Below are 13,324 nucleotides of genomic sequence, written 5' to 3' on the forward strand. Positions count from 1 at the left end.
TGAACTATAGAACTATAGCGAAACATCGGTTAAGTCATAGAATGTGTAGATTACACCTACCACGTGCATCAGCAAACAATGATGTTGAATCATATCACGTCTACCATATTATCAGACGTGCGTAAGTCAAGAGCAAAATACTCATCCACACGCGTTGCATGTACTAAGAACAAACACGATTTAGATCACTTCCGTATCGCTTCATTCGCATATATATTATTGATCCTCTTCCAGCCACCGAGTCAGTTGTCTTCAGATCATCTCCCGAAGATCTACACAATGCCAATTCTTTCCAACTCATTGGTGATTGCCCTATTGGTGGCGGCTCCATTCCAATGCCTCGGAGCTGCAGTGGACCCTTGTGCCGAGAATAAGTTCACCCCTAGCTGTATCGCACCCTGTTTGGTGGCTACCTACGACGAGATCGTAGATCTGCCCAACCACCCGGAAAAGCTACTGATCGACGTGCGCAAACCGGAGGAGTTGAACTGTACCGGGAGCATTCCAACTAGCATCAATATTCCACGTAAGATTTGGGTCTACAATTTGGTTGAATAAGATTTGTATTTGAGATTCTAAAATATTTTTCTCAGTTGCTGTCGTTGGTCAAGAGTTGCAACTCGGCGTGGTCGAGTTCCAGTGCAAATACAACCGAAGGAAGCCGGGCTTGAACGATCCTGTTATCTTCTCTTGCCGGGAAGGTAATCGAGCAGCAGACGCTGCAAATATTGCCTCCAAGTTGGGGTACACCAAGTAAGGCTCGTGAAACAATTTCGTCTTTGATGTACTTTCATATATTTTTTTCTCTTTTTCAAGTGTCAAAAACTACGTTGGATCATGGTCAGAATATGCTGCTAAGAATTGTTTACCAAATGCCTGTCCCTAATCTTATTGGGAGACAAAACAGGTTTCAAACAATCATCACGAGAGACAGATCCTGATGCTAAAAATAACTCTTCTGTTTGGTTATCTTTGGAATACTTATAATCAACGTCTGCCGAAATATATGTCAATTTGGGATCAATATCTATGTTGATTTTTGCCTTTCTCGTACACCAAGTTGTATGTTCGCTCCGAAAACGAAAACTGGATAGAACTCCCGGAGGGGTCAAGTCTTAGGAAAATAGTTTCAGATTATATTTGAACCGTTAGTGATCCGTAACCGGTTCCGGGTCTACAAATATAAAAGTGAACCAAACACATACATGCGACAAATCAAATCGTGGCCTTTTCTATAAACTTATAAACGGTTAGCAAGGAAATTGGCTCAGACTACACTAGAATCTACTGATACTGTTCCGGAACCGGTTCCGGGTGTCCCGCTGAGAGTGTCTTAATATAAAAGTGAACCAAACCCATGTATGCAACTATCAAATCGTGGCTCTTTACCTGATATCGGCTAGCAATAAATAGTTTTAGATTATATTTGGGATAACCGGTAGTGTTTCGGAACAGTTTCGGGTGTCTCGCCGAACGTAGTCCACGTTGTCTATGGTAAAAGAATATTATTAGAAAAAAATCAGTATCGCTAAGTCACCCAGCAAATGAAAGCTAAGGGTCTATACTTTCATTTAGTGCTAAGCGCGAAATGTTCTATCGGGGTTCGAATGAGTGTAATCAGTTTCGTACCTTTTAATTCCACCCTAATTGCTTTCGACTACCACTTGTAATCTTCCTCAGTGTACGTTAGTAGATAACTGACACTGAGGAAGATTACAAGTGGTAGTCGAAATACGCGTATCTGTCAAAGGATAAGCAATTAGGGCGGAATTAAAAGGTACGAAACTGATTACACGCATTCGAAGAGGGTATTCTGCTTAGAGGGTTCGAAAAGTCGGTACAAGATTTTATCGGCGATTATTCCCCTACAAATTTTAGGTAAAAAGTACCCAAAAAAGGGGTATTTGTCGGAAATTTGTTCTAGAAATCACGAAAAAAATTAAAAATTGTTCTAAACCCTCTATAGAACATTTCCCTCTTAGCACCAAATGAAAAAAGAAGACCCTTAGCTTTCATTTCGTGGGTGACTTAGCGATACTGATTTTTTTTCGATAATGTTTATTGTCACAGATACCGAGGGTCGAATGTAAAAGAGAACCAAACCAATATTCACGACACATCAAATGTCTTTTTCAATTATCTCATGAACGGTTAACGGTTAAAAATCTCAGACAAAATCAGATGGAAAAACTAGTAGTGTTCCGCAGTCGGTTCCGGGTGTCCCTCTGGAAGTGGTCAAATCTAGAAGGGAATCAAATCTATGCATGCCATCAAATCTTGGCTTTTTAGACACGGTTAAAAAAAAGCCTCAGATCACATTAGAGACTATCCGTAGAGTTCCACAACCGGTTCTAGGTGTCCCACCAGAAGTGGTCAAATGTAAAAATGTAACCCATACATGCGATACATCAATTCGAGGCTGTTTAGGTCACTTGATGAGCAATTAGCAATGAAAAGTCTCAGATCATATTTGGAACAACCCATAGTGACATAGAGTCGGTTCCAGCTGTCCCGCTAGAAGTGACCAAATGTAACAGTGAATCAAATTTATGCATATGGCACATAAATAGCGGCTTGAGCGGTTAGCATGACAATAGGCTCAGACCACATTTAAAACTACCGGTAGTGTTCTGGAACGGGCACGTGTGCCCCACAGAAATTGGCCAAATATAAAGTAAACCAAACCCATGCATGGGACATAATAAACCTCGACTTTTTTGATAACCTGATGAATGGTTGCAAAAAAATAGGCTCAGACTTCATAAGAGACTACCGGTGGTATTGCATAAGCAGCGTTGGATGCTTCGCTGAAGTTACGAAAGGCTGATATTTTCAGCTTTGCCCGCACGTTGAACATAAGTTCCATCAATAAGTTTCCCAATTCGAAAGTGGCTTTGTTAGAAGTAAATAAAGCATTTGAAAAGATTTCGACTTGGAAAGATCATGAGTATATATTCGACGAGAACGGCACTATCACCACTAGGCAGATTAATCTGTTTTTTTTTTATATATTGATTTAGTTCCCTGTGTTTTAAACTGAATGTTCTTTCATATTGAAAAGCTTTCTTTATACGATTCTGTTGCTTCTTTTTATGCACCGCTCACGAAAGATTGAAAGAAAAATTGTATTAGGGGAGATACACAAATTATGTCACGCAAAAATCGACCATTTTCAACCACCCCTCCTCTCCCCCCTATGTCACATTTTTTGTATAGGATCATCTCAATATTTTTTGAAAGGGCCGTCACATTCTGCCAACCCCTCCCCATCCCACCTAAAAGCGTGACGTAATTTGTGTACGGCCCCATTACTGTAAAATGCCAAGCTATAAATCAACAGGCATCGAGATCCTCCGTATGTATAGGCTTACCAGATTTGTCCCGTTTAAATACGGAACACATTTCGGAAACTCAACAAAAAGCACATCAATGTCCAAAAACAGAACTTCATGTTGTTAATAATGCTATTTCAGCTAGAAAGAACCAATAACACTAGTTTACAGCATTTTTGAACTCGGTAAGCTGATGATCATTTCTGGTGTAGAATCATGCCCTGAGTTCAAAAACGCGAAGGAAAAAAATTCCAGTAGAGCGGAAATTTTTTCGACTTTCCATACAAGGCTGATGATTTAAAATTGATTTTTGTTCTATTTTTAAGCAACGTCGCTCACTTCACACATCTAATTCTCCGTAACCAATGCTCCGATTGAGCTGATTTTTTTACTGTAACTCGCCTACATATGATATGTCAAATAAACGTTTAGAAAGAATTTTTAAATTGCTATTTTCGTATTGAAAAAAATACATTTCTTAATATATTTTTGCAAATTTAGCTAAAATTTAAGGAGATCGTCCCCAAAACTCGTCAATATCTTGAATTTCATCAATTTGGCGCAAATCCTGCATTCAGATGATCGAATGGTATTGTATTCAGCTTTCAATTTATGGAAAAAGATTTGAATTTTTTTGTACAAAACGCAAGATATTTGAATTTTAGTAAATTCCATATTATTAAAAGTTGTAAAACTCGATATTGAGCTAAAACTCGAAAACTGCTCTACTTAAAATTTTTTGAAGCACGGTTTCGAAATCAGTGCTAAATTGTACTTAAAAAATTTTGATCGTTGACACAAGTTCACGACTTTCGTTTTATTTTGTAAACTAGTGTAATTGAGTCAAAAACGTTTACTATGCTCCAGTGACGAGCGTTTGTAAATTTTGTTGTCCCGTTAAATACGGGACGGATGGTCAGCCTACGTATGTAGTAGTTGTAAGTGATTCTTTGGGCATCATTTTTGGAACAAACCATGGTAAAATTTGAACAGGAAATTAGTGCATGCATGTCTTCATGTATTTCTTTAAACATTTAATTATCTAGGAGTTTTTCTTTAGATTTTTTTTTCTAAGGTTTCTTCAAAAGATTCTTTCAAAATTTGTTTCTAAGTTTTTTTTTAGAATTCCCAGACGCTCTTCCAGAAGCTATTCTTGCAATTTGTCTTTATCAGGGATTTTTGTATACTGACTCCTTCAGAAATTTCTCCAGGTGTATCCCCAGTAGTTCTTCAAGGGATTCCTTTAGAAATTTATTGAATGATTTCTTCAAGGACACTTTTATCAGTAATTTCTGAAAAAAAATTGCCAACATTTTAAAGAGATTCCAAAACTTTCTCTACGGATTTCTCCCCCCAGAAATTTCTTAAGCATTTTATCCATGGAATTACTTCCAGAGTTTCTCACTAATTTCTCACGATTGTTTTTTCACAGAATTAAGGAGGTAATCTTAAGAAGTTTCTTCCTGGGAGAATAAGTCATTCATTCAGGAATTATTCCAGAGATAACATTACAAATTGCTCCAGAAAATTTCAAGACTTTCTTCTAGGAATTTCCAAAGGTATCACCAGGAGTTACTCTAGATATTTGTTTAGAAGTTCCTTCAGAGATTCTTTCAAAAATTCTTCCAAATCCAAATCCGAGCAGGAATTCCTGAATGATTTTCTTAAGAAATCTCCAGTAGAATCCCTGTTGAAATCTCAAGAAAATTTGATTTTGAAACTCTTGAATGATTTTCTAGCGAAATATCTCCAGGAACTATTTCTGATAGATTTGCTGTAGAAAATCCTGCAGAAACTTTAATATTCAATGATATTTGGAGGGTGTTCTGAGAATATTTCTGGTACAATCTGTGAACGTATTTCTGGAGAAACTCATGAAATGCTTCAAGAATGTTGGTAAAAAAAAAGACGCGGACACCGTCTTCAGCCAGAGGCTGTACAGACTGAATGATACTTAAACACTAGACAAGGGACACACGGAGCATGCACCAGTGGATACGGAGAAGAAACTATTCTCACGAAAAGTTTCATCGCCCGGAGCGGGAATCGAACCCTCACCCCATAGCATGGTGCGATTAGAAGCTTGGTGACCCTAACCGCACGGCTACGAGGCTCCAGGCTGGTAAGAAATTCTCCAGGATTTTTTCTAACAAGTCCTCAATAAACTTTTCTATGAACTTCAAAAAGAAACCCCGATGAGTTTCTTTAAGATTTCCTCCAGCAAATTCATCAGAAATTCCTGCTGAAAATGCAAAGGCTTTTCTGAACATCTGAAAAAAAAAATCTTGGGATGTTTCTTAAAGAATTGCTGTAGAGATTAGAAGGAAATATTTATGAACAAGGTTTTTCAAAAACCTTACCCTTCGTTTTTTTTATTATTTTTCTGTAGAAAGCTGAATTCTAGCCTCAAAATTTGCCATCTAGCCCAAGATGGCCAAATGCTTCTATTTTTTCTCGAATTTTTGTTTTGCATCGGTTTTCAAAACAAGCAAAAGCAAACAATTTTTCAGATCCTTTATATCAAAAATAAATTCTACGAACATATTCCAATGGAACAACAATTATTTTTTTCCTTCATCTAATCATACTCAAGTAGTCAAGTTACAGCGAATTAAAAAAAAATAAAATAAGGAAAAAATTAATTGGACCTTATGAGATGTTTCGTGAATTTTCAGACTGTCTCGAATAAGTTTTAATAAGGTTCATTTTTTTCTCAATTTGCTGTAACCTCTCTCTCTCTCTTCTTGGCGTAACGTCCTCATTGGGACAAAGCCTGCTTCTCAGCTTAGTGTTCTATGAGCACTTCCACAGTTATTAACTGAGAGCTTCCTCTGCCAATGACCATTTTGCATGCGTATATCGTGTGGCAGGCACGAAGATACTCTATGCCCAAGGAAGTCAAGGAAATTTCCTTTACGAAAAGATCCTGGACCGACCGGGAATCGAACCCGTCACCCTCAGCATGGTCATGCTGAATACCCGTGCGTTTACCGCCTCGGCTATATGGGCCCTGTATGCTGTAACCTACATATGGTTGAATGTAGGAAAAGAAAATATACTTAGTTATTTTCTTGGAAATTTGTACGTAGAAGCTATTTTTGATATAAGAAATCTCAAAAATTGTTTCATGTTGCACGTTTTCAAAAACGTTGAAAAATAAAGAGATAAATGGGCAACTTGGCAAATTTTAAGGCTTTAATAAAGACAAATCAATCAATCAATCAATCAATTTTAAGGCTGGAAGTCAGCTTTCCACAGAAAAACAATGATGAAAATATTGAATCTTAAGTTTTTTTTTGGAAAATTGACATTATATGACATCTAACATAGATCCGCGATGAATATTACTCTCAGTGTATTTATTCTGGTCCTTCGTGTATTCATCTAGAAGTGCTTCAAATATCTCCAAACATCTTCGAAGACATCATTTCAATTCAACAAACCGTTTTTGAGTTATAAAATTTTAAAGAAAAAATCTAACTTTTCAAAATTTAGGGAACGAGTATTGCAAAACAAATAAAATGAAGAGCATTTTCAGGAACAGGCTCATACATGAGTAAAATTTCATTTCAATTGAAAAACGTTGCGTCTACGCGATTCGTATGTTGAGCTGGAAATGCTCCATTTAGCCTGATCGAGAAAAACAAACCGATGTCTTACTGGAGACTGGATATCTTCCAATTTTCGATAGAGTAAAGTGGGGCAAGAGTTTCTTTTGTGTTTTTGAGCTCAATTCAAATTATATCTTTCGGGTGTTGAGGTTGTTCGAACTTTTTTTGAAAAAAATCTCTCACTCAAAAAATTATGAAAATTGATCAATATTCCAAAAAGTTATGACAAAATGTTGGTTTTTGATCAAAAAATGTAACATGCGATGGTCCTTCCATCGCATGGGATGGAATTGTAATGAAATCGAATTCGATATTTTATTTTGGGGCGTAACTAGGTATATTTTGAAGATGCTTTAGCATGTATAACTTTTTGCAAAAAAGATTTGGAAATCATATTTTACACATAGTGGGGCAAAAGTTCGAGTCATGTGGAAGAGTGATGGAATTAGTGAGAAAATTCGATTTAGGTTGAAAAAAAAATGTTGTTTTATCTGAATTTGGCGGAAAACTACAAATTTTTGGTTTAGTAAATTTAACCCTAATTTGGGTAAAATCCAGATCGAATTTTTAAGTGTATTCCAGTTCCAACATCAAATATTAAGTGGTTCCATGTATTCCTATTACCAAAGTGTCAAAATAGTGTGCTACGGTTAGCGAAATTCCACAAACACTAGATTCGAACTTTTGCCCCAGTGGTGGGGCAAGAGTTCGAATAAAACACACACATACAAAAAGTGTTGTAACTCAAAATTGAAAAATTTTAGCTGATGGATGGTAGAATCATCACACGGTATGTATTTATTTTTTTCTTCTTCGATTTTTTGAAATTAGTTGAATTTTCAACTAGGGTCGAACTTTTGCCCCACCTTACCCTATATTTGTGCTGTGATTTAGAATGAAAACGTAAACTGTGCCAGCACAGTTTTTCTACCTTGCGGCCAAGCCCGAAGAGTGTCCCGTAAGCTTTGCCAACTTTTTTTCTCTCATTTGTTGAACCAGCCTAGTTTCGCATGCAGCTTTGAAACTGAGATACAGATACAAAGTTTTGATCACGTTCATAGCGATCGTTTGAGCCACAAAACACCAGGCGTGGTACTGTAGAACACACGCGCTTTTATTGTCCGGCTATATTGGCTCTGTGCTAAGTAGTTAATTGAATAGTGTGGTTGTGAACTGATAGCTAAGCTTACACCGCAGAAGAGCGCATATCTTCCGGGTTGCCCCGCCGCACGAAAACATCAACATCATGGTAGGTTCGATACTCATCTCGCTGACCGGTGTCCTCATAGTTGGGCCACTCACATGCCTTGGAGATGCGGATCCCTGTTCTGTAAATCCATTCAATAAAACCTGTATCGCGGACAATCTACGGGCAACGTACGAAGAAGTTATCAGACTAAAATATAAATTTGACGTGCTGTTGATCGATGTTCGCCAGCCGGAAGAGGTGGCATGTACCGGTTCCATTCCAACCAGCATACACATACCTCGTGAGTTCGTCGTACCATAACTAAAGAATACATGGATTTGATTAAGTTCCAAACTTTTCGCAGTTGCTACGGTATCCGATGAATTACAACTCCCGACGAATGCGTTTCTGTGCAAATACGGCCGACGCAAGCCTGGATTGGACGACCTGATTATCTTCTATTGCCGTTCGGGGAATCGAGCTGCAACTGCCGCCCTCGCCGCTGTTGAGTTGGGATTCAGAAAGTAAGATATTCAACTATAGTTTATTCGATAATGTAACGACAATGCGATTTTCACAGGGTGAAGAACTACGTTGGATCTTGGATTGAATATGCTACGCGCCGTTGCTTAATATTGGACTGTTCTGGGGCAACTCCAGACTATTGTATTGAAATTGAATTATTATATTCATGACATGAATTATTTTTTATGGTTTAGTTTTGTAGTGTTTAGTTAGATAGAAATATGGTTACAATAATAAACCATCATACTTATTAGCAGGTTATTATTCTTTCTGTCTGCATCACTAACACAACACTTGCACGAAGTATTCTTCTTTACGTCGTAACGGAACTTTTAATGCACTCTTTTGGTAGATTTGGCATTTGGTGGACTTCAGTTCGATCCGTTCAATTTACACCTAGTGTAGCGAACTTCTCAACTGGATTAGGCCCTGGGGGCGTCGAATGCTCTTAGAGGTCCTATTTAACCGCTAACAGCCATCTTGTGCGTGGCCTGCCTTAAAGGTGCCGGGTTTTTCCTGATTAACTAAGTAGAGTACTGAATATTATTCATCTGTTGTTCTTGCGGCATCCTTGCGACGTGACCAGTTCATTTTAGCCTGCCATGTGTTATAGCTTGACAATATTGACCTACCAGCAATCATGTTCTTCGTCTTGCTGGTGTTGATTGCGAGATCAATTCTCGCTGTCTCCATTTTCAAAGGCATGAATGGTATCGATATAAGGGCCCATATAGCCGAGACGGTAAACGCACGGGTATTCAGCATGACCATGCTGAGGGTGACGGGTTCGATTCCCGGTCGGTCCAGGATCTTTTCGTAAAGGAAATTTCCTTGACTTCCTTGGGCATAGAGTATCTTCGTGCCTGCCACACGATATACGCATGCAAAATGGTCATTGGCAGAGGAAGCTCTCAGTTAATAACTGTGGAAGTGCTCATAGAACACTAAGCTGAGAAGCATGCTTTGTCCCAATGAGGACGTTACGCCAAGAAGAGAAGAGGAGAGGACAAGTAGGCAAGTGCAGTCGAGAAAAGAAACAGTATGAGGAGAATGTCATTACTAAGGTGAAAATCGGTATGGAACAAAATGATATGCTGAAATTTTACCAAACTGTCAATCCCGGGAAGAGATGAACAACAAACCAATAACTAAAGAATAACATATTTTGACATCATATCTAAGTTTGCAATTCTTGATTATGTTTGTTATTATGGCTAATAGCATGATAGTAATATTTCTTATTATTATGTTATCGTACTATTCAATACTAACTCGATAATTACAAGTTTTACAATGATAGCCTGTTTTGTTATTTATGTGTCATCCTGAGCTATTCATAAACAACTTGCCTACTTGTACCGCTCTCTATTCTGCCAGATGCCAGACATGAACATCCGGCTTCTGGGAACGTTCTTCTCATCCGTCACCTACTGCGATGATTTGGAACTTTTGAACCTTTGTCAAGAAGCTACTTGCATAAACAATTACAATTTGGATTATGTTCCAAACAGTACGTATCCAGTTTCTGTTAATGTTACTGTACCACAATCAGGTACTTTTCTGTTGAAAACTATGAAGCTCGTAGCATTCGACCATCAGCTACGGTCTAAGTAACGCATACCAATTTGTAACAGTTTGTTATACTGTGCAGAAATGGTTCAATATTATAGCGATGAAAACTAGTGAAACATGGTGGGAATACGGACTGGCCATTTCTCAAATGGTTTGTGATTATATTTGCGCAGCACACTTATACATGTGTATATCACTGTATGCCACTTAAATTGAACAGTTTGCCAAACTGTTGCACATATTGGTATTTGTAAAGCCCGAACTTCTCAGTTTGCGGTTTTTTTTAGAAGAAAAAAACAAAATTATTCGTGAAGTCGCTTGTGAGATGTGTGAAAACCCCAAATAAAAACTTGCTGAGGTGAACGAGCTGAAGTTTCTGGAGTGGTCCGGATTAGTCAGGGGTAAGTTTTGCATGATTATTCCATATTGTAGTGATACTCATAACTCATCGGGTGTTAATTATATTGCAGAATTCGTGAACTTTCTCCAACAGTATGAGTCTCATTCCACATGACTCTGTGCGACTGCGGGGCTCCGCAAATTGTATGAAATTCGCCCCCTTCCGGAAGACGACCCGAGTAATCATCTTAGGTGCAAGCGTAGGTGCTACCGAATCCAGGATTGTATCATTACATGCCTCGCGAGTCGGGTGATTCCAGCAGTATTATGCGTGAAGGTTGCTAAAAGTGATGTGCTTTGGAGCTATAGTCGAGGTGGAATATTTATTAAATAAAAAAATCTCCGGTGAACGCATAACAGACTTTTTATTTTAACGGTTTTAATGCAGAAGAACCATATACCATAAGCTTAATTTACCATAGATGACCATAAGTCAAGAGTACCGCATACATCGTTCGTTTTTCTTCCAGATTTACTGTTTTACTGTTCTCTAACTATTTGCCATGCAATGAATTGACTGAAAAACTGGATAATAAATTGACCATATCATTTACTGTTTTGCGAAAAATTTGTTCGAGAAAACGAGCGATTTTTTATGGTAACCCGACCAGAAGCTCCTAACAAGATTATAACAAAATTATTACAACCCTTGTTAGAAATAACATAATTTGATATAATTTTGTTGTAAGGATTCTTATAGGCGAATAAACATAACAAAATTGTAACAAAATTTGTTATTATTTTTAAAACAAAACTATAACAAAAATTGTATTATTTATTCAAACAGATATATAACAGCATTTGTTACATTATGCATATTAAAATAGTTGCCTATAACATAATTTCGTAACACATTTATTGTAGTATTTGCTACATTTTTTGTAACAAAATAATTTCAAAATTTGTTGGATTTTCAGTATTGACGCGAAATAGTGTGATCATTTTTGTAATATTGACCACTCGAGCCAAACGCCATAAAACAAAACTTATAGTATTTATTTTGAACGCAACGCGAAAATCGTCATTTTTAAACACCCCCTTCTCTTCCTTTACACAGTGTTTTATTTTGCCGATTTCGTGCGCTTTTTTTTAATAACGTTTCAACCGCTGATTTTTGAGTTATAGTTTCTTCGGATAAGTTTCTACATAAAACAAGGCGCATCTTGTGACATGATGAGTTGGATGATCAATTCACCTATAAGTGAGATGAAAAAAATATTTTTTTCAAAAATGCAGATAGACGTTTGATGTTATTGGCAAAGTGGTGCAAAATGCAATTTTTAACGACTTTGTCAAAGACGTCATATAGCTAAATTTAATACTTTATGAGATATATTGCGTTGTATGTGCATGAACCCTGGAAATCTTATATTTTGTCATAACTTTTTAAAGGCATTTTTTACATTCTTTGCGCCTTCTACAAAGCTATTTGGAGTGTTAAAATACATTTTTTGCTGAACATCAAAAAACGCTAGCTTTTGAAATAAATAAATGTTATTTGTAAATTTCTTATTTTTATAGGGTAACTTTGAACTCGTCTAACTTATTTCAGCGCAAAATGGCGCAGAGAATCGTTGCGAATAATGAAACAACTATATTTCTTTTATATGAAAATGGCTTAAACTTTTGTATGTAAGTGTTTTCTTTATGTGTTATGGTAAACAATCAAATAATTATCAAATATTGAAACTATTTAATAACTTCTTAATTTATCAAGATAGAATGTCGCAATGTTCAGCAAAATTGCGTATTTTTGTATGCTTAATAACTTTTTAGAACAAGCAAACAATTGTAGAAAATCTAGGTAAAACGTTATGCATATTTTAACGATTTATAAAAAATGAACATATTAATAAATCACTCAGAAATTTATTTTTATTATAACTTTTAATCCAGAATTTTTACATAATTTGCATGTTCCGCAAAGTTGTTGAACATATAAAAATACACAATTTTGCTGAACATTACGACATTCTATCTCGTTAAATGAAGAAGTTAATGAATAATTCCAATATTTGATAATTGTTTGTTTTTCTACCATAACCCATAAAGGATACACTTGTCTACAAAAGTTTAAGCCATTTTCATATAGTAGAAAAATAATTGTTTCATTATTCGAAACGGTTCTCTGCGCCATTTTGCGCCGAAAGAAGTTAGACGAGTTCAAAGTTACCCTATAAAAATCAGTAATTTGTAAATAACTTTGCAATTTTATAAACTAGCGTTATTTTATATTTAGCAAAACCATGTATTTTTCACATTCCAAACAATTTTGTAGAAGACGCAAATAATGTCCAAAATCCCGTTAAAAAGTTATGATAAAATATATGATTTCTAGGGGTCATGCACATACAACGCAATATATCTCGTAAAGTATGAGATTAAGCATTATAACGTCTCTGACAAAGTTGTTTAAAATTGCATTTTGCACAACTTTGCCGAGGACATCAAACGTCTATATGCATTTTTTGAAAAAAATATTATTTTCATCTCACTTATAGGTGGATTGATCATTTAACTCTTCATGTCACGAAATCGGTAAAATAAAACACTGAGCGTTACCCTTTTTTTGAATGAAAGTCCTGTATGGACCGTAACGCTCGGTTGTACTTTCCCCTCTCCCTTGAGCGACGCGTAATTTGCGAACGGCATCATATTTGTTTAAAAAAAATGTAACAGAACTTGTTATCATTTAG

At 36.6% G+C, this 13,324-nt stretch overlaps 2 protein-coding genes across 4 annotated transcripts in view; one reads left to right on the forward strand and one right to left on the reverse strand.

The window, feature by feature from the left end:
* The window catches only part of LOC109402509 (leucine-rich repeat-containing protein 15-like), a 173,180-nt gene that overhangs the window by 91,715 nt on the left and 68,141 nt on the right, over window positions 1–13,324 (reverse strand). The window lies entirely within an intron of this gene.
* LOC109402478 (uncharacterized) lies at window positions 79–9,652 on the forward strand. The gene is made up of 5 exons (XM_062853517.1): window positions 79–526; window positions 594–753; window positions 8,141–8,433; window positions 8,497–8,656; window positions 8,713–9,652. The coding sequence occupies exons 1-5, from the start codon at window positions 79–81 to the stop codon at window positions 8,825–8,827; spliced, it is 1,176 nt and encodes a 391-aa protein (XP_062709501.1). The 3' UTR covers window positions 8,828–9,652.

The sequence above is a fragment of the Aedes albopictus genome, chromosome 2 (genome assembly GCF_035046485.1).
Source record: "Aedes albopictus strain Foshan chromosome 2, AalbF5, whole genome shotgun sequence".
Lineage (NCBI taxonomy): Eukaryota > Metazoa > Arthropoda > Insecta > Diptera > Culicidae > Aedes > Aedes albopictus.

Coding starts and splice junctions, on each gene's coding strand:
- LOC109402478 (XM_062853517.1), top strand. CDS start 79: ATGATGTTGAATCATATCACGTCTACCATATTATCAGACGTGCGTAAG. Junction 754..8,140: donor TCCAAGTTGGGGTACACCAA/GTAAGGCTCGTG, acceptor CTTACACCGCAG/AAGAGCGCATATCTTCCGGG. Junction 8,657..8,712: donor GTTGAGTTGGGATTCAGAAA/GTAAGATATTCA, acceptor CGATTTTCACAG/GGTGAAGAACTACGTTGGAT.